Here is a 20,554-nt window from a genome sequence, read left to right on the forward strand (position 1 = left end):
TTCCAACTCTAATGCTACATGAGTCTGTCTAGTTGTTATGTTCCAACAGGGACAGCTCTTAAAATAGTGTGGCAAAGCAAGAGATGAGATTTCCAGTGCTGACTTGGTGGTGGAATGACTTTAGGGCAGGTATTTAACCTCCACTTCCCCGTGTACACAAGTGATTTCACAACTCTTGGCAAAAACAGTGCTGTAAAAATAGTAAGTTTATTTGTTGAAAAAAAATACTGCATTTGAAAAGTACCTTCCTTCTGGGATTTTCAAATAATTTGCACTACATTTTATTCATCTACACATTGGAAATGAGTAAACTGGTGAACATATAGCTTTTTATACATTTAACACAACCAGTGCAAATTCTCCTGGCTCTGAGAAGGCAGAGAAGCCCTTTACTCAGAAGGTCTTCAATTCTAGCAGACTCCAACTCCTAGGGAAATTGCGGGTGGGTGCCTATAGCTGTATGACCATCTGATTCCTCATGGACAGGACAGGAATTCAGCAAGGGAGCTTAAAATATTTTAATTGTCAACATTCCATGGTGACTCTCCCCAAAAATCTAGTGGTAGGAAAGTAATCTGTACTTATTCCTCTTTGTGCACACAAAGGCTTCATTTAAATTTGTGAGCCTGCTGGGGATCCATTACCTAGCCATTCAGAGATCCTGTCAAATGCACAGCAGATTGGATACTCCCCATCCCAAAGGGGTTCCTCTCACCTGAATGGGGCCAATCTCTACTTGACAGTGACCCTCAGAGTGCATCATGGAGATGGAATGTCCTTTCCAGAGATACTTTTACACAGGGAAAAGCATTTGTTGGCTGGGCTCCAACTCTCATTTGGTACAAAAAGCTTTACATTCTTTTCCCGTCTTACATTACATTCTTCAAAGACTTCCGTGCTTGCCAGCTGGATACAACTCAAGCTCTAGTGTTTACTCTTGCACAGCCCAAAACCCTTGCAAACCCAGCTTCCTTCTATCAGTGACATCACACATTGTGGCCCAGGAACCACAAAACCTAAAATACAGGCTTAAATTCAGTGAGTGAAGAACATTCCATATTGAATGGGCATGAGATATGCCTATCAGATTGTGTGGTTTTTTTTTTTTTTTTAAGACAGCCAATTACATTGTATCTAGTCAAAGGAGCGGATTCTAAAGCAGCCTGCTGGGAAGTTCCACTTAGTCTCATCGGACACTGTTCTTTGGGACATCTGTGGGAAATGTTCTGGAACTTGTTCCTTCATGGGAAACACTAATTTTTGAAAGAAGTAGATATCTGGAGGCAGGTCTGGTGAATAAGCTGGATAGTACTGCCTTGGACTTCAGCTGAGGGGTGGCAGTAAGCAATGAGGATGGGCTATAAGGCTGTTAACTGGCTAAGGGCCATCCTTGGGCAGGCATTTCAGACACACCTGGAGAAAGGGCAGTAGCATCTCCGATAGGCCAGCTCTGAAGGAAGCTTAGTGCTTAATACAGTCACACTGCATAAATTAGCTTACAGTGCTCTCTTGGGTGGAAAATATTAATAGTGTATATGCACTTGATAAGCAAAATTCCTCAAGAAAAAAAGTTTAATAGCAAGGAATTTCCATCAGTCCCCTACGTGAGAGGGGTCTTTGTGAGGATTACCACAACAAACACTTAAAAGGATACAATAGGTATTTATTAAATGCTGCCTTGCCTTTTACCTCTTCCTTTTTTTTTTTTTTTTTTTGAGACGGAGTCTCGCTTTGCTGCCCAGGCTGAAGCGCAGTGGTGTGATCTCGGCTCACTGCAACCTCCGCCTTCCAGGTTCAGGCGATTCTCTTGCCTCGGCCTCCCGAGTAGCTGGGATGGACTATAGGCACATGTCACCATGCCTGGCTAATTTTTTGTACTTTTAGTAGAGACGGGGTTTCTCTGTGTTAGCCAGGATGGTCTGGATCTCCTGATTTCATCATCCGCCCACCTCGGCCTCCCTACTTTTTCCTTTACTTAACAAGAATGGGGTCTAAATTTTCAGGTGCCAAATCCCCAAACTCCTCTTCTAGCCTTCTGAATTGTGTAATAAAACCAGGAAACAGGTGATCCAGCTGAGAAGACAGACCTCAAAAGTATTTCCAGACTCAAAAGCCGAAGACTTCCAGTGAAATCCTATGTTCTAAGTCATCAGATCAGTTTAAGGACTGGAAGACTAGAATGACTGACTGGTTCTCTGACCAGGAAGAACAGGGTGGAGTTTGGGAGAGCCTCCTTGACCCAGGAGACTTTGGAGGGTAGTTAACATTAGAAGTCAAAAGGCACTTCTAGCCCAGTTGCCTAAGTAGAGGAAAAAGCCTTTCTGCTTTAAAAGGAGAACTGAGCCTAGGATTGGCAAGTTTAAGGCACTTAACCTTGACCAGTTCTGTAGGTCTGGAGCATTCTGGTCCCTGGCTGCTTTCACTACCAGGCCCTTCTCACTTATTCACCTGACTTACTGCCCCAGCATTCCTTTGGCATTGCGAGCTGTGACTTGCCATATTTTAATGACATGATTGAAGTAGCTACCTTGCAGGATAGATTTTCTGGGGTATAGGGAACAAACCAACAGTGCCATCAGGTGTCTTAACACCCGGATGTGGAGAAACCCCTGGAGCAAGGGGCTATGGTTTCAGGAAATCTCAGTTCTCAAAGGCTTAAAGCCACATTTCAGGGCACTGAGGTTAGGCTGATATGCTGGAAAACAAGTGCCTTGGAACTTCCGTACTGGAGAGGGAGGATGTCTTGTGGAATTCAGACGTAAGCCTAACCCTGCATTAGAAAAAATGTTCACCGGATGAGAGCAGTGGTATTCCTGGGGATCTTTATGCTAAGGATCTGAGTTATATACTCCTGGGAGGTAGGAAAGAAGGTCTCATTTCATTCCCTCTGGCGTGTTGTCAATCAGGCAATTATTGCTAATATTGACTTTCCCTTTGTAGGTATGTTCAGAACTGTTAAGTCACAACTTGAGAGTGAGTTCCCACTTGTTTTGATAATTCCCTTTTAGTCTGAGCAGAGGACAGTCTGTTCACAGCTAGGAATGAAGCTGAAAGTTGGAATTCTGTAGCCCTGGCCAAGGCAGGTTTTGCTGTAAGAAATCTTTGCAGTTTAGCACCAACATCTTCCTGGGTTTGCTATCTAGACAGTGCAAAGCAGTGGAACATGCGAGAAACGAAAAAGCCATGGAAAGGGAGGGAGACATGCTTGCAAATAGGCCTCAAAAATGGAGGTCTCCCACTTTATTGGTATCAGAATTACTTGCAGAGTTTTTTAGAAGGATAGATCCCTAGACCTCCCCACCTCCAAAGTCCTGAGCAGCTGGAGGTACACAGTCACGTTGGAGGGGGAGGAGAACTGATGGATTCTACCTGAGGCAAAAAGATGAGGGAAAGGAACAAAGAAAAAGGGCTGAAAAAAGGTCTATGAGTACATGGGTGGAAATGAGCAAAAGCACAGAAGAACCATAAAATAACAAACATGGTTCATGGAGCTGAGTGGGACAGCAGCAGCCAGGCATATGACCTCGGTGAGAAAGCACCATGTTAGCACAAGGCTTCATAAATTCTAGTTCTCCCTGGAGTCTCTGCTTCTAGAACACCACATTAGCCACACAAAATTCTCAAAAAAAAAAAAAAAATTCCAGAGTATCAGGCTGGGTAAATGGGTCAACATACAAGAAAGAATGACTGCAAGGCAGGCCAGGTGTAGTCCTGCAACACCCTATGGATGCAGCAGCTCTGGGGGTCTCAAGATCAGACAAACTGGTCCTGGTACCCCCACACTAAATTTCCTGGGCAGAATTCTTCCGAGTGCAGTGAATCCAGCCTGGAGAGAACGCCTTCAACATGGTCAGTGTCGGCTCTGGCGCTTTGCAATCTCCTCCTGGATACGCAACTTGAGGGCTTCTCGCATGGGTGGATCCAGAGGCGTGTGTGCCGACACCTCCTCACTCACCTTTCCTGGGTCATCGCCCTACATGGAGGAAGAGTCAGGAGGCTCAGGGCCTGGCTTCTTCCAGAAAGGTGACCTGCCCTGTCCCTAAACACTCTCACAGAACTCCGTTTAGCTCAAGGCTTTTTGCCAGCACCTGTCATTTCCCAGGTGTCCCCTGTAATAGTGACTCTCCACTGGGGGCCAAGAGCCCTCCGTGTTCCCCTACTGAGAATCACTGTGAGATGGGAGTGAGTTGTGTTCAAAAGCACTGCCCGCCAGGCCTAGGCTCACACATGGAGCAGACACTTCCCACTGGGGGTCCTGAGGAAAACAGCGCTCAGGGTCTGACAGTGATTACTACCATGGCCCAGGACCTTCAGGCTGCAGCTGCTTCCACCAGGCGTACCTGATACACGATAACTGATGTGACCTCTCCACTGTCTGCCTCGTATTCTAAGCAGAAGAGCTGATGGCCAGAAGGCTCCAGCTCAGAGCCTCCACTACTGCTGCTTTCACCGGACTCCTCATAGTCTGGGTTGCGTGGGTGGGCAGAGACATCTGGAAGGATGAACCACAGTAAGAAAGAAGAGGGGGATGCTGCTGAAGGCCCTGCCCATAGAGATGCTGCAGGAAAATATACGGTTAAGAAAGCCCCAGTCTTCTTTTTTTGAGATGAAGTCTCACTCTGTCACCCAGGCTAGAGTGCAGTGGTGCGATCTCGGCCCACTGCAATCTCCGCTCCGGGGTTCAAGCGTTTCTCTTGACTCAGCCTCCCCAGTGGCTAGGGTTACAGGCAAGTGCTGCCACGTCCAGCTAATTTTTGTATTTTTAGTAGAGATGGGGTTTCACCATGTTGGCCAGGCTGGTCTCGAACTCCTGACCTCAGGTGATCCGCCCACCTTGGCCTCCCAAAGTGCTGCGATTACAGGCGTGCGCCACTGCGCCCAGCTGCCCCAATCTTCTTATGGGTCTAGTGTAAGTGGGGTTTTTTTTTTGAGATGAGTCTTGCCCTGTCGCCCAGGCTGGAGTACAGTGGCTAAATCGCGGCTCACTGCAACCTCTGCTTCCTAGGTTCAAGCGATTCTTCTTCCTCAGCCTCCTGAGTAGCTGGGATTACAGCTGCCTGCCACCATGCCTGGCCAATGTTTGTATTTTTAGTAGAGATGGGGTTTCACCATGTTGTCCAGGCTAATTTCAAACTCCTGGCCTCAAGGGATCCGCCCACCTCGGCATCCCAAACTGCTAGGATTACAGGCATGAACCACCGTGCCCGGCCCAATGTAAGTGTTTGGTGTGCTGCCAGTCAAGCACTTATTTACCTTTGCATCCCTGCCCTGAGGCCAGCACAGTCCTGTCACACAGTAGGTACACAATGCACATTTGTCTAGCAAAAAGTACTGGAAAGCAGAAGGGTGGATAGAGCTCTGCCTGGGTTCAAATCTAGGCTTTGCCATTTACTAGCTGAGATCTTGGGCAAGTTGTTTAACCTCTCTGTGCCTATTTCCTGACTGTGAAACAGATATAAGTGTTTTTATGAGGTTGTATAAAGACTCAATGAATTGGCCGGGCGCGGTGGCTCATGCCTGTAATCCCAGCACTTTGGGAGGCCGAGACTGGCAGATCACGAGGTCAGGAGATCGAGACCATCCTGACTAACAGGGTGAAACCCTGTCTCTACTAAAAATACAAAAATTAGCCGGGCGCGGTGGCGGGCGCCAGTGGTCCCAGCTACACGGGAGGCTGAGGCAAGAGAATGGCGTGAACCCGGGAGGCAGAGCTTGCAGTGAGTGGAGATCACACCATCGCACTCCAGCCTGGGCGACAGAGTGAGACTCCGTCTCAAAAACAAAAAACAAAAAACAACAGACTCAATGAATTAATATACGTAAGATCTGAAAGCACTTTAAATAATGCCTAACAAAGGCAGGGTGTGGTGGCACACACCTATAATCCCACCACTTTGGGAGGCCGATGCAGGCAGGTCATCTGAGCTCAGGAGTTCGAGATCAGCCTGGGCAACGTGAGGGAAACCCCTTCTCTACAAAAAATACCAAAATTAACTGGGTGTGGTGGCACAGGCCTGGGGTCCCAGGTACTCGGGAGGCTAAGGCTGCAGTGAGCCGAGATCGCACCATTGCACTCCAGCCTGGGCGACAGAGACCTAGTCTCAAAAATAAAATAAAAAATTAAAAAAAGAAGTAATAATGCTTAGTAAAAATTGAGTGTCATATGTTAACCAGTGTGATCTCTAGGTAGCAGGGAAGCTGGGGAAAGGCCATTTACTGGGTTCATTCCACAATTATGTGCTGGTCGCTCATCGCTGTGCCAGACTTTCTCTTTGCTAGGTAGCGGAGCACCTTACTAAAATACAGCACGAAGGGGCAAACCGGCAGATAAACGTCTTGCTGGCTCCCGGATACTCTGTGACAGCGAGGCTTAACTGGGGTCTTATGAGTCTTCCCAGTTTTTGGGGAGAATCATTCAGCAGAGATTTGGGAGCGTTGAGGTGGAGGTTCCGGGAAGAGACGAGGTGAACTGAACCTTAGGAGTAAGAAGTGGTTTTTCCCTACAGAGAAGGGGAGTGCGTTGCAGGAAGAGCGCGCGGGCTGGAGACAGGCGGGGCGGGCGGCCTCACCTCGGTGTCGCGGCAGGTACACCTGCAGGTCTGGCTTGCGGGGCCGCGTCGGCGCGGGCGTGTGCCGCCTCCTCACCTTCTCCTTGGCAGCCTGCTTCACCTTCTTGTCATAGTCGTCCCTGCGGGGAGCCGAGCGGGAGTCAGGGACTGTCGGGCCAGGCCAGGCCAGGCCAGGAGTGGCGGCGACAGCGCAGGGCGGGGCGGTACCGAGCGATCTGGTTCCGTCGGATATGGTGCACGAAGCCGTGGTTCATGTCCAGCCGCCCACCAGGCTTGCAGCAGTGCCCCGGCCGGGGATGCGGCCCCGCCTCCATCCGGAGCCGGGGGGCGCAGAGTCGCCGCCGCCTCGACGGCCCCAACAACAGCCACCCGCCCACACAAGCCCGCGCCGCCCCTCGCTCAGCTTCCGGCCCCGCATCCTGACTTCCGGTCTGGGAGGCCCTGCCTGGCCAAGCGATGCGGCGCGCGGAGTTTTCGGGTCTAGTCGGGTCGGGTGGAGTAGAGTATGCTTGACTTCCACCGCCCGAACCTCTAGAGGGCTTTTGGTTTTGCTTCGTTTTTGTTTTTTCGTAACACATCAATAGGAAGCAAGTCAGCTTACAGCTGATAGCAGAACATTCAGCAAAATGCAAATCATCTATTAACACAACTCGATGCTTACGGCGGTGCCTTCCCGTCTTTCTTTCTGGTAATAGGATACTGTGCAATCCATCACCATCTGCGTGACTTTGGCTTACCATGTAACCCTACTACGCCTCAGTTTCCTCATTAGTAAATGGGAACACCTAGAGCACCTACCGCAAATAGATTGTGAGGCCTTGAAATGCTCAGGCAGGGCACACAGCGGCGCCCAGGCCGCAGGCTCCGCGAAGGCTCTCCTGGCCTGGCTTGCCTGGTACCCTCGGCGCCAACGGCTTAACTGTCGCCGCGGGATGACCCAGGGTTTTTGAGGGACCTACGGGTGTATTATTTTCTTGTTTACTTCTTTTTCTTTTTCTTTTTTTTTTGAGGAGTCTTCACTCAGTTGCTCAGGCTGGAGTGCATTGGCGCGATCTCGGCCCACTGCAACCTCCGCCTCCCGGATTCAAGCGATTCTCCTGCCTCAGCCTCCGGAGTAGCACGTGCCTCCAGGCCCGGCTAATTTTTGTATTTTTAGTAGAGATGAGGTTTCACCATGTTGGCCAGGCTGGTCTCGAACTCCGGACCTCAGGTGATCCGCCTGCCTCGGCCTCCCAAAGTGTTGGAATTGCAGGCATGAGCCACTGCGCCCAGCCCTTTTTTTTTTTTTTTCTATTTTTTTCTGACCACTGGGTTCACGTCACAGCGTGTAAAATTCTCAAGTCCTTTTACAAAAGTCAAAATCAGGAATTCATGATTAGGACAGGGACAAACGGCTGGGTGTGGTGGCTCATGCCTGTAATTCCAAAACTTTGGGATGCCGAAGTGGGAGTATCGCTGGAGCCAGAAATTTGAGACCAGCCTGGGCAATACAGTGAGACATCCTCTCTACGAGAAAAAAAATACATTTAAAAAGAAAGAGCTGGGTGCGGTGGCTCACGCCTGTAATCCCAGCACTTTCAGAGGCCCAGGCGGTCGGATCACGAGGTCAGGAGTTTGAGACTAGCCTGGCCAACATGACGAAACCCCGTCTCTACTAAAAATACAAAAAATTCACTGGGCTTGATGGCCAGCGCCTGTAATCCCAACTACTTGGGAGGCTGAGGCAGGAGAATCGCTTAAACCTGGGAGGCGGAGGTTGCAGTGAGCTGAGATCGAGCCACTGCAGTCCAACCTCCATCTCAAACACACAGACACACACAGACACACACACACACACACACACACACACACACAAAATAAAACAAAAAACGGGGACCAATGGTGGTCCAGCCACATGATGGAGTGTTACTGAGCAATCCAAGGGAAGCTCTGTAGCTCACCAACATAGATGGATCATAAAGTAAATATGCCCAGTGAAAGAGGCCAGGGACTCTGTATGATTCCATTTATATAAGACTCTAAGAAGTGCAAACTAATCTATAGTGACTGAGAGATCAGTTGATTTTTGTGGGGGTTCTCTGGGAGGAAGAGGTTATCTTTGGGGCTGGGTAGATTCTTTAAAAAAAATTTTTTTTTTTTGAGGCAGGATCTCTGTCGCATAGGTTGGATTGTAGTGCGCAATCACTACTCCTCTCAGGCCCAAATAATCCTCCTGCCTCAGCCTCCTGAATAGCACACCACCATGCCCAGCTAATTTTTAAATTTTTTTTTGTGGAGATGTGGTCTCTGTATGTTGCCAAGGCTAGTCTTGAACTCCTGACCTCAAGTGATCCTCCTGCCTCAGGCCTCCCAAAGTGCTGGGATTATAGGTGTGAGCCACCATGCTGGGCCCAGATCTCTTCTCTTGATTGTGGTGATGGCTTCATGGGTGTATATATTACAGGAAAGGATCCGGATTCAGACCCTAACGGAGGGTTCTTGGATCTCGTGCAAGAAAGGATTTAGGGTGAATCCGCAGTGCAAAGTAAAAGCAAGTTTATTAAGAAAGTAAAGTAGCCAAGGCCGGGCGCGGTGGCTCAAGCCTGTAATCCCAGCACTTTGGGAGGCCGAGACGGGCGGATCACGAGGTCAGGAGATCGAGACCATCCTGGCTAATACGGTGAAACCCCGTCTCTACTAAAAAATACAAAAAAAAACTAGCCGGGCGAGGTGGTGGGCGCCTGTAGTCCCAGCTACTCGGGAGGCTGAGGCAGGAGAATGGCGTAAATCCGGGAGGTGGAGCTTGCAGTGAGCTGAGATCCAGCCACTGCACTCCAGCCTGGGTGACAGAGCGAGACTCCGTCTCAAAAAAAAAAAAAAAAAAAAACACACACACAAAATAAAGTAATGAAAGTACAGCTACTCCATAGACAGAGTAGGGTGTTCCTGAAAGAGGAGGAACGCGTCCATCCTGGCTACAATGCTTGTTTACATATAGGATAAAAAGATTATGGGGAGATGTGCTCTGCTACAAGGGTTTGTGATAAAGGATTAATTTTATTAATTACTATATTTTGCAAGAAGCAATATTATCTTTAAAGCAAAATTAGGAATGCCTGTATTCTCCAGTTATTAGGATATTAGGACACTCCCAAGTCTGGATCTGTTTAGTAAACATTATCTCTCTGTTCCCTTAACCGGAGACATCTAGAGGCTAGGAATATCTAACTTCCTAGGAATGCAGCCTGTCAAGTCCCAGCCTCATTTTCCTAACCTTCAGTGGAGTTGGTCTGGTTCTAACGCCTCTGACATATACCTCAAGTCAGAATTCAGTAAATTGCTGTGTTGTGTTGTGTTGTATTGTATTCTAAGACGGAGTTTCACTCTTGTTGCCCAGGCTGGAGTGCAATGGCGCGATCTCGGCTCACTGCAACCTCCACCTTCCGGGTTCAAGCGATTCTCCTGCCTCAGCCTCCTGAGTAGCTGGGATAACAGGCTCGTGCCGCCGCAGCTAATTTCTGTATTTTTAGTAGAGACGGGGTTTCGCCATGTTGAGCAGGCTGGTCTCGAATCCTGACTCAGGTGATCCGCCCGCCTCCGCCTCCCAAAGTGCTGGAATTACAGGCGTGAGCCACAGCGCCTGGCCTAAATTCCACACTTTAAACATGTAGTTTGTTGTATGTCAATTATACCTCAATGGAACAGTTCAAACAAGCAAACAAGTTCAAGGCAGGTCCTGAGGTTAGAGCTTTATTAGCTTCATGGTAAATCCGCTCCTACCGGGCATTTGCGTTTTCATGGTACCAAGAACCCTCTAACAGTAGAATTAGGGCCGTCAAGGGGATGATTTGGGAATGTTGCCTAGTTTTCCTGCGCAGGATTGTCAGCCTCCAAGCCGCGGAGACTGTGGGAAACGACCTCGCGATGGTGGTTTCCAGGCACAAATCTGGGGCCGAATGACAGCTTCTTTTTCTTTTATTTTATTATTTCATTTTGAGACAGAGTTTCGCTCTTGTTGCATAGGCTGGAGTGCAATGGCGCGATCTTGGCTCACTGCAACCTTCGCCTCCGCCTCCCGGGTTCAAGCGATTCTCCTGCCTCAGCCTCCCAAGTAGCTGGGATTACAGGCATGCGCCACAACGTCTGGCTAATTTTGTATTTTTAGTAGAGATGTTGTTTCTCCATGTTGGTCATGCTGGTCTTGAACTCCCGACCTCAGGTGATCCACCCGACTCGGCCTCCCAAAGTGCTGGGATTACAGGCGTGAGCCACCGCGCCCGGCCTGACAACTTTTATCCAGAAAACTGGATAAAACTTTACTGTCGCCAGTAAAGGTTCCTGCGTCAGTAAACTGTAAACGACGGTAGGCCCACAGAAGGTTCTCAGGGGCGGGGAAACCGCTACAGGAACAGCACCGCCCACAAATTTCCTGCGGCGTGATTTGTCCCCAGCGGCGACTCGTAGAGCGTTCGGGGCTCCCTACCAGCCCCTCTCCTGATTGGCCGTGTGCCGCGCGCGCGAGCGTGCCTGGCGCCTGCGCTGGAAGACTCTGCCGATAGCGGCGATGTCCGGCAGGTCTAAGCGGGAGTCTCGCGGTTCCACCCGCGGGAAGCGAGAGTCCGAGTCGCGGGGCAGCTCCGGTCGCGTCAAGCGGGAGCGAGATCGGGAGCGGGAGCCTGAGGCGGCAAGCTCCCGGGGCAGCCCTGTGCGCGTGAAGCGAGAGGTCGAGTCGGCGAGCGTGCGCGAGGCCCAGGCTTCTGTTGTCCCGTTTGTGCGGGTGAAGCGGGAGCGCGAGGTCGATGAGGACTCGGAGCCTGAGCGGGAGGTGCGAGGTGCGCGGGGCCGGGCCGGGCTAGGCGCGAGAGCCTCTTTTTTTCGCGTTCTTTTTTCTTGTCTCTCTAATCTTCCGCCAGGTCCCTGCGCCGGGTTTGGCGGGGGAAGGGTGGGGTTGGCGCGGGAGGGGTGGGGTTGGGGGGGGAGAAGAGGAGGGAACCAGACTCCATGGTTCTGCTGTTCGACTTGTTCTGATGAAGACAGTATTCATCTCAACCGTATATTATTTATTTTTCTATTTTTCTTTTCTTTTCTTTTTTTTTTTTTTTTTGAGATGAAGTCTCACTGTGTCACCCAGGATGGAGTGCAGTGGCGCGATCTCGGCTCCTGCAACCTCTGCCTCCCGGGTTCGAACGATTATGCTACCTCAGCCTCCCAAATAGCTGGGATTACAGGCGCCCGACACCACGCCTGGCGAATTTTTTGTATTTTTAGTAGAGAAGGGGTTACACCGTGTTAGCCAGGATGGTCTTGATCTCCTGACCTCGTGATCCTCCCGCCTCGGCCTCCCAAAGTACTGGGATTACAGGCGTGAGCCACCGTGCCCGGCCAACCGTATGGTATTTCTAACTATAACAGTCATAACAATAGCAGTTTCCCTTCATCGAATGCCTGATGTGGGGGCTCAGTGCTGATTTTACAAGTGTTAATTCCTTCCATTTTAAAAAAGAATTTTTTTTTTTGTTTTAAAATAGAGGCAAGTCTTGTTATGTTGCCTAGGCTGGTCTCGAACTCCTGGGCTCAAGTTTTCCACTGACCTCGGCCTCCCAAAGTGCTGGGATTACAGGCGTGAGCCACTGTGTACAGCTTTCCTTCAGTTTTTACAAAACCTCTAAGGTCTTGTAATTTCTGTAATCAAGATATTCAGAATGCCTGAGCAATAGGCACCTGCACTAAAATATGAATTATGTAGCACTTTTTAAGCAGAATAAAGTCTGGAGACAATTCTCCATTAGTCTCTTGAGTTTGTGCACATACTGCGATCATTGCCTGACTGCCTTTGCTCCTAGACTCTCCTTAAGGATGTTCGTGTAGTGGGCAGCCTTGGAAGATAGAAGTGGTGTCTCCCTACAAAACAAGGAGGAGACAAGGGTACAATCCATTATAAAAGATTTGGAGCAGGGTGTGGTGGCTCACACTTGTAATCGCAGCTACTCTGTAGGATGAGGTGGAGTTCAAGACTAGGATAGGCAACAGAGTGAGACCTCGTTTAAAAAAATGGTTAATGGTTCAGATTCTCTAAGCTCAGGGTTACTCTCCTGTGAGGCAACTCACTGTGTGCATGGGTTCTCCTCACTTTGCCTTGTAGAAATTCACTTGGGAAACTGATACCAAGGCTATATTCTGGCTACTGTCATTGCTGTAATAAATTGCCCTTCATTTCAGGCCAGGTAGTGACATGCTTTCCATCAGCATTCGTAAAACTGTGACAGGCTAACTTGTTAGCTTGCAAGTAGGGTAAGATCTGAGACCCCCTTAAGTTTTTGACAAGTGGTAGATTTATAGATACACATGTACATTCTTCTTTTTTTTTTTTGAGACAGTTTCACTCTTGTTGTCCAGGCTGGAGTGCGATGGCACGATTTCAGCTCACTGCAACTTCTGCCTACCGGGTTCAAGCGATTCTCCTGTCTCAGCCTCCCAAGCAGCTGGGATTACAGGTGCATGCCACCACACCTGGCTAATTTTTGTATTTTTAGTAGAAACGGAGTTTCATTATATTGGTCAGGCTGGCCTCGAACTCCTGACCTCAGGTGAGCTGCCTGCATCTGCCTCCCAGAGTGCTGGGATTACAGGCATGAGCCACCCACCCCAGCCACTCTTTAAACTATGTAGTACATTTGTGACCGGGCGTGGTGGCTCACACCTGTAATCCCAGCACTTTGGGAGGCTGAGGCAGGTGGATCACGAGGTCAGGAGTTTGAGACCAGCCTGGCCAACATGTTGAAACCCCATCTCTTCTAAAAGCATGAAAGTTAGCTGGATGTGGTGGCATGCACCTGTAGTCCCAGCTACTCGGGAGGCTGAGGCAGGAGAATTGCTTGAATCTGGGAGGTGGAGGTTGCCGTGAGCCGAGATCGCGCCATTGCACTCTAGCCTGGGTGACAGAGCGAGACTCTGTCTCAAAAAACAAAACAAAACAAAACAAATACACAACTATATAGTAGTACATTTGTATTACAATTAGTTTATTTTAGTGCTTGTGACATTTCATATTTTTCATGCTTTATGGGATTTCTTTATGTAAAATGCAAACAGATCTTGTGTTGATTTTTTGTATACCAAATGTATTCTCCTAGTTTGTGGCTTGTTCTATTAGTGGACTTTTTTCGTTTCTTTTTTTTGAGACAGAGTTTTGCTCATCCCCAGGCTGGAGTGCAGTGGCGTGATCTCGGCCCCCTGCAACCTCCTTCTCCCAGGTTCAAGCGATTCTCCTGCCTCAACCCCCCAAGTAGCTGGGATTACAGGCGCCCACCACCATGCCTGGCTAATTTTTGTATTTTTAGTAGAGATGGGGTTTCACCATGTTGGCCAGGCTAGTCTCAAACTCCTGACCTCAGGTGATCCGCCCATCTTGGCTTCCCAAAGTGCTGGGATTATAGGTGTGAGCCACGACGCCTGGCTAGTGGACTTGTTTTTCGATGTTGCCACCCAAACAATAGGAACTCATCTTGATTAGTTTTTCCCATTTCTATTTCTTTTCGTACTGCTAGTTGGCACTGAGTGTAGGTTTCCCATTTTCAAAGCCTGTGATGATTTTCCTTTCAGCAAAGAATGGCCGAGTGGATTCTGAGGACCGGAGGAGCCGCCACTGCCCATACCTGGACACCATTAATAGGTCAGTAGGACGGAGATGCTGAGGATAGCACAAGAACAATGGAATCTATATAGAAAGTTTTTTGACTGTACATTGAACAACACTTTCCCAAATTTTACTTCTTTTTTTTTTTTTTAGCTTATTTATTTGTTTATTTTTTATTACACTTTTAAGTTCTAGGGTACATGTGCACAGTGTGCAGGTTTGTTACATATGTATACATATGCCATGTTGGTGTGCTGCACCCGTTAACTGGTCGTTTACATTAGGTATATCTCCTAATGCTATCCCTCCCCCTTCCCCCCAAATTTAAACCTGTCTAGAGAGTTGTGCTTCTTGCCATGTTACTCTTTATTCTTTGATTGTAAGTGCTAGAACACATGTTGTTAAAGAGCTTTTAGCTTATTTTGCATTTGTATGTTGGGATAATAGGATGCATAGTATCCTAAAATAACAGTAGCACATTGAAATATTTATGGAGTATCTAGTATGTACTGGATACTCTTTTGGGTGCCTGGGATTCAGCAGAAAAAAACACAGAAATTTGTTTGAAAGATGAGGTAGTTTACCTCATCATAGCATTCTTTTCTCTGATTCCCAGGTGGCCTGTAGAATGTTTTTCAACCTATATTGTAGGGGAATGTTCTATAATAATATAATTACTCTTGTAAGAGCTGGGTGTGGTGGCCCACACCTGTAATCTCAGCCCTTTCGCAGGCCAAGGCAGGAGGATCACTTGAGGCCAGAAATTTGAGATCAGCCTGGTCAACATAACGAGACCCACCTTTTTTTTTTTTTTTTGAGACGGAGTTTCACTTTTGTACCCCAGGCTGGAGGGCAATGGCATGATCTTGGCTTGCTGCAACCTTTGCCTTCCAGGGTCAAGCGATTCTCCTGCCTCAGCTTCCTGAGTAGCTGGGATTACAGGTGCCTGCCACCACGCCCAGCTAATTTTTGTATTTTCTTTTAGAAGAGATGGGGTTTCTTCATGTTGGCCAGGCTAGTCTTGAACTCCTGATCTCAGGTGATCCACTCACCTTGGCCTCCCAAAGTGCTGGGTTTACAGGCGTGAGCCACCGTGCCCGGCCAACGAGACCCATCTTTTAAAAAAACTTAACAAAAAAAAGTTATGACTGAGTTCTCTGGCTCGTGCCTGTAATCCCAGCACTTTGGGAGGCTGAGGCAGGCAGATTGCTTGAGCTCAGGAGTTTGAGCATCCTGGGCAACGTGGCAAAACTTCATCTCTACAAAAAACACAAAAAATTAGCCAGGTGTGGTGGTGCACTCCTGTAGTCCCAGCTTCTTGGGGGGCTGAAGCAGGAGGATTGCTTGAACCTAGGAGGTTGAGGCTGCAGTGAGCTGAGATTGTGCCACTGCACTTCAGCCTGGATGACAAAGTGAGACCCTATCTCAAAAAAAAAAAAACACCAAAAAAGTTATAAGGGCTGTTCATTATGGTAGGCATGAGCTACCTGTGGCTTCAGTGGCTCCTGCAATTGAAGAACTGAATTTTAAATTTTATTTAATTGAATTACAGTCAGCCTCAGTATCAGAATATGGAACCTGAAGATACAAAGGGCCAACTGTAAGGGGCTTGAACATTCTGAATTTTGGTATCTGAAGGTGTCCTAGAACCAGTGTCGTGTGGCTACTGAGGGACAGCTGTATTTTAAATTTAATTGTCAATAGTCACTTTGTCTATTGGCCTCTAATAAATTAGATACCATAGCTCTTTGGGATCATTATCAGTTAATTAAGAGTTACTATTTGAGACTAAATCTCTTTGTGGATTCAGTGGAGGTAAGGTTTTTGTTCCTTACTGCCCAGTACTCACTTTGCACTTGAATAAATAGGTCTATTTGTGTAGGTATTTTAAAATTCTTCAGGCTTTTCATTTGTTTCTGTGGATAAAATACATTTTTTAAAAATTAATTATTTGTTTTTAGGAGAGGATCCCACTCTGTATCCCAGTCTGGAGTGCAGTGGTGGATCAGAGCTCACTGTAGCCACAAACTCCTGGGCTTAAGTAATATGTTTTTCTTTTATGCAAGGATTTTTTCACCCTTTTTATGTGCTCTCCACCTCCAGAATGCTTTTGGGGTACTGTTAACCTTAGTCTGACTTGTAGCTTTCCCTCTAGAGAAAGTGACTGCAATGAAAAGTCCTGAACTGGTTACAAACAGTAATGAGAGAGAGGCTCCTGGGTATTGTGTGTCTGATGGAGACACCTCAACAGTGCTTTGGAGCATGGCGGGTGGAGGTGAGGAATCATCAGTGTCCCCCATGGTGTATATATGGTTGGGAACTGTTTTCTGAAGGATGTTGTGTGGTATCATGGGTCATAGAGCCAACACTGCTTCATTTGAGTGCCTTCCTACGTGTCCATCCTATTTATTTTTTTCTGTTTTGTTTCCTTAGGAGTGTGCTGGACTTTGACTTTGAGAAACTGTGTTCTATCTCCCTCTCACACATCAATGCTTACGCCTGTCTGGTGTGTGGCAAGTACTTTCAAGGTAAATGAATGTTAGGAATTATAAACTTAAGTTTTTCAAGCTAGCTGCAGTTCTGCTCCAGAGGGACTTTTTTTTTTTTTTTTAAAGAAAGTAAATTGTTCTCAGGAATCATATCTAATAATTTCTATTTGTTCCCAGGAAATTGAAATATTCTTAGAAAACCAATAAGAGGTTCTCTGACTGATCAGAACCTGGATATATCTGAAAGGGAGAAAGAGCTAGTCATATGAAAGATTGTAATCTCAAAGACTCTGGGTTCTCGAATCTCTAATATATGTATTTTTTTAAGTTTTAATTTTTAAAAATCATTTTGAGACAGAGTCCCACTTTGTTGCCCAGGTTGGCTCACTGCAGCCTCCGCCTCCTGGGTTCAAGCAATTTTCCTGCCTCAGCCTCTGGAGTGGCTGAGATTACAGGCACCCGCCACCATGCCTGGCTAATTTTTGTACTTTTAGTAGAGATGGGGTTTCACCATGTTGGCCAGGCTGGTCTCGAACTCCTGGCCTCAGGTAATCCACCCGTCTTGGCCTCCCAAAGTGCTGGGATTACAGGCATGAGCCACTGCCCCCAGCCTAATTTTTTTTTTTTAAGAGATGGAGTCTCACTCTGTCACCCAGGCTGCAGTGCAGTGACGTAATCTTGGCTCACTGCAGCCTCTGACTCCCAAGTTCAAGCGATTCTTCTGCCTCAGCCTCCCGAGTAGCTGGGATTACAGGCATGCACCACCACACCTGGCTAATTTTAGTATTTTTTAGTAGAGACAGGGTTTCACCATATTGGCCAGGCTGGTCTTGGACTCCTGACCTTAAGTGATCCACACTTTTTGGCCTCCCAAAGTGCTGGGATTACAGGCGTGAGCCACGGCGCACAACCACATTTTTTTTAAAAGATGGGATTGTACTCTGTTGCCCAGGCTAGTCTTGAAACTCCTGAGCTCAAGCAGTGTGCCTGCCTGTACCTCCCAAAGTGCTGGGATTATAGATGTGAGCCATTGCACCCCGCTATCTGGCTAAATATTTTATTTTATTTTTTTTGTGGAGACAAGGCCTTATTATGTTACCCAGGCTACAATTTTTTTTTTTGAAGTATCCTTTAGCTCAAAGGACTTTTCTTATACCTTTTTTTTTTTTCTGAAAATGTGTCATTTCAACTCATTCACACCAAGCAGATGCCATGTACATAGTATAGTGGAGGATTCAAATGAGGTAAAAACAACTGGGCACAGTGGCTTACACGTGTAATCCTAGCATTTTGGAAGGCTGAGGAGGAGAATTGTGTAAAGCCAAGAGTTCAAGATCCACCTGGCTAACATAGCAAGACCCTGTCTCAAAAAAAGAGATAAAAACTATATTCTTTGCTCTTATTAGGAGCTTCTAAGGAGTCAAGGTTGACATGTGAAACAACGAGCGAGTTCTGTTAGACCATAAAGATTACTGCTGGACCGTGGCACTGAGTAAAAATAAGTGCAGTAGGAGTTAAAATGTGCAAAAATCAATGTTAGCTGGAGTGTTGATGTTGAGTTCATGAAGGAGTGGAGGTGGGACTTGAATTGGCAGGACATAGGAGTTTGAATGGTTAGGAGAGAGAGATTCTAGAAAGGAGTAGCAATATGAGAAAAGTTACATAGATACAGCATTGTCCTGAATATGGGCATTTGGAAATTCAGGACTGAGTGATGATGGACTGTCATAGGATATGTATATATTTATGTATATGTGTATTTATGCACACACATATGCATAGATGTTTCTAGTTTCATATATATAGGAAACTATGTATGTGAATATATAGTTATATATATAGAGATTATCTGTATTTTATATATGATATGTATTTTACAAATATTTGCAAAAAATAGTGAACTTTGTTTCCCCAGTCAATGTCTTATGCCATCTAGAGAAAGAAGTAACTAATGTGCTAGTCTTTCTTGCTAATTTTTTTATGAGAGAACTTCATGTGGAGGATTCATTTTATGAATGACATAATATTTGTTTTTCGCGGATGTTAACATGTTCCGGTAGAAAATAATGAAAGGAAAAGCAAACCTGATCTGTGCCTTCTAGTATCTGCCCTTCTATTATAGCCTTTCACCCTTCCCTACAGGCCGAGGTTTGAAGTCTCACGCCTACATTCACAGTGTCCAATTTAGCCACCATGTTTTCCTCAACCTCCATACCCTCAAGTTTTACTGCCTTCCAGACAACTATGAGATCATCGATTCCTCATTGGAGGATATCACGGTGTGTGTCTAAGAGGGTTGGTTTGGGGTCCATTCTTTAATGAGCCATCCCAGGGCTCCCAGGGGACTGCCCCATCTGAGGACAGGGAAGAATCTCAGTCCTTTTGGGCATCGAGAGGCTGCTTTCCCTTTTGGGAAGAACTGGGGAAACTGAGTAAGGTCAGAATTCATAATTGCAGCCTGTAGTCTATAACTTAACTGTCATTTCTACTTGTAACATTGAGGGCTAGGACTGAAGAAATATGGGTGTATTCCGATGGGGTTTAAAGTGTTTTTGTGAAATTATTCTTCCACACTTTGAAGCAGGGATATGAATTGGTCCTGGTGTAGGACAATATTTACCAAGCTGCACACCAGCTTCTGGCTGCTTTTAACATATGATGGGACCAGAGCATCCAGCCACATATGTCTCATCTCTGGGCTCTAGTTTGTGACCTGTACCAAGAGACACTCATTGTGCTGAGCATGGGCTTTGATTAGTGTTGGGTTTTTGATTATTATTTTCCTTTTCAGCACTTGGGGCATATTCATGGTGCCAAGTGCTCTGTTTTGTTTTTGTTTTTTAGACGGAGTCTCGCTCTGTCGCCCAGGCTGGAGTGTGGTGGCACCATCACAGCTCACTGCAGCCTCGACCTCATGGGTTCAAGTGATCCTCCTACCTCAGCCTCCCACCTCAGCCTTCCAAGTAGCTAGGACAATAGGCATTACCATCATGGCCAGATAAATTTTTAAAATTTTTTGTAGAGATGGAGTCTCACTGTGTTGCCCAGGTTGGTCATGTTCTGTTTATTTTTAAGGAAATGGTGGTATTTAGTCTTTGAAATACTGCTTTTTCTACTTGTAAAAATTTTATAAGCCTATTATTAGTAGTTGAGATTAAAATAGTTATGGACAGGCTGGGTGCGGAGGCTCACGCCTGTAATCTGAGCACTTTGGGAGGTGGAGGCAGGTGGGTCATTTGAGGTCAGGAGTTTGAGACCAGCCTGACCAACATGATGAGACCCCATTTCTACTAAAAATACAAAATTACCCTGGCATGGTGACACATGCCTGTAATCCCAGCTACTTGGGAGGCTGAGGTGGGAGAATTGCTTGAATCTGGGAGTGGGAGGTTGCAGTGAACCGAGATCGTGCCATGGCACTCCAGCCTGGGCAACAAGAGTGAAACTCTATCTAAAAAAAAAAGTATGGACAGTATTTATAGAGGGAGAAACTGGGCTCAATTCAGTGTTTCAGAGTGAGTTTGGGATGACCTCTGTCCAGTCTGTGACATAATGACTCTGGTAACTCTGCCTGAGAAGAGTCTGATCCTGCTCTTCCAGTACCAGGGACTCGTGGAGATCCTCAGTCTCACCCAGAATGGAGGAAACTCTCCTGCTCCAAAGCTAGGTACATGTGCTGCTCCCGGGAGGTTCTATCTGAGACTTAGACTGCCTTTAGGAACTTAATAGTTTCTGACAGTCAGTTTTCATGAGTTGACCAGATCTGAGGTCTATGAAAAGACCTGGGATTCAGTGATTTTGGGTTAGACACAGAGATCCCCTTGTAGATTAGCCATGGGAGAGGATCTACCCTGTGTTACTTCAATCTTTACACCTACTGA

At 46.9% G+C, this 20,554-nt stretch overlaps 2 protein-coding genes across 5 annotated transcripts in view; one reads left to right on the forward strand and one right to left on the reverse strand.

Moving 5' to 3' along the window:
* Positions 1-20,554, forward strand: part of USP39 (ubiquitin specific peptidase 39) — a 57,917-nt gene that overhangs the window by 2,067 nt on the left and 35,296 nt on the right. For 2 of the 4 annotated variants that reach the window (XM_017947702.3, XM_003908909.4), the window contains exons 1-4: positions 11,014-11,380; positions 14,151-14,220; positions 16,618-16,712; positions 18,816-18,952. In XM_017947702.3, the coding sequence (XP_017803191.1) occupies positions 11,113-11,380; positions 14,151-14,220; positions 16,618-16,712; positions 18,816-18,952 (570 nt within the window). In that variant the 5' untranslated portion in view covers positions 11,014-11,112. Of the gene's footprint in view, positions 1-11,013; positions 11,381-14,150; positions 14,221-16,617; positions 16,713-18,815; positions 18,953-20,554 lie in introns of those variants that run through there. The other 2 variants (XM_009184566.2, XM_031655313.1) reach the window with 2 other exon arrangements.
* C14H2orf68 (chromosome 14 C2orf68 homolog) lies at positions 189-6,970 on the reverse strand. The gene is made up of 4 exons (XM_003908913.5): positions 6,777-6,970; positions 6,570-6,688; positions 4,341-4,492; positions 189-3,973 (listed from the first exon to the last, which is right to left on the reverse strand). Exons 1-4 carry the CDS (start codon positions 6,881-6,883, stop codon positions 3,851-3,853), a joined length of 501 nt encoding a protein of 166 aa, XP_003908962.2. The 5' UTR covers positions 6,884-6,970; the 3' UTR covers positions 189-3,850.

The sequence above is a fragment of the Papio anubis genome, chromosome 14 (genome assembly GCF_008728515.1).
Source record: "Papio anubis isolate 15944 chromosome 14, Panubis1.0, whole genome shotgun sequence".
NCBI lineage: Eukaryota > Metazoa > Chordata > Mammalia > Primates > Cercopithecidae > Papio > Papio anubis.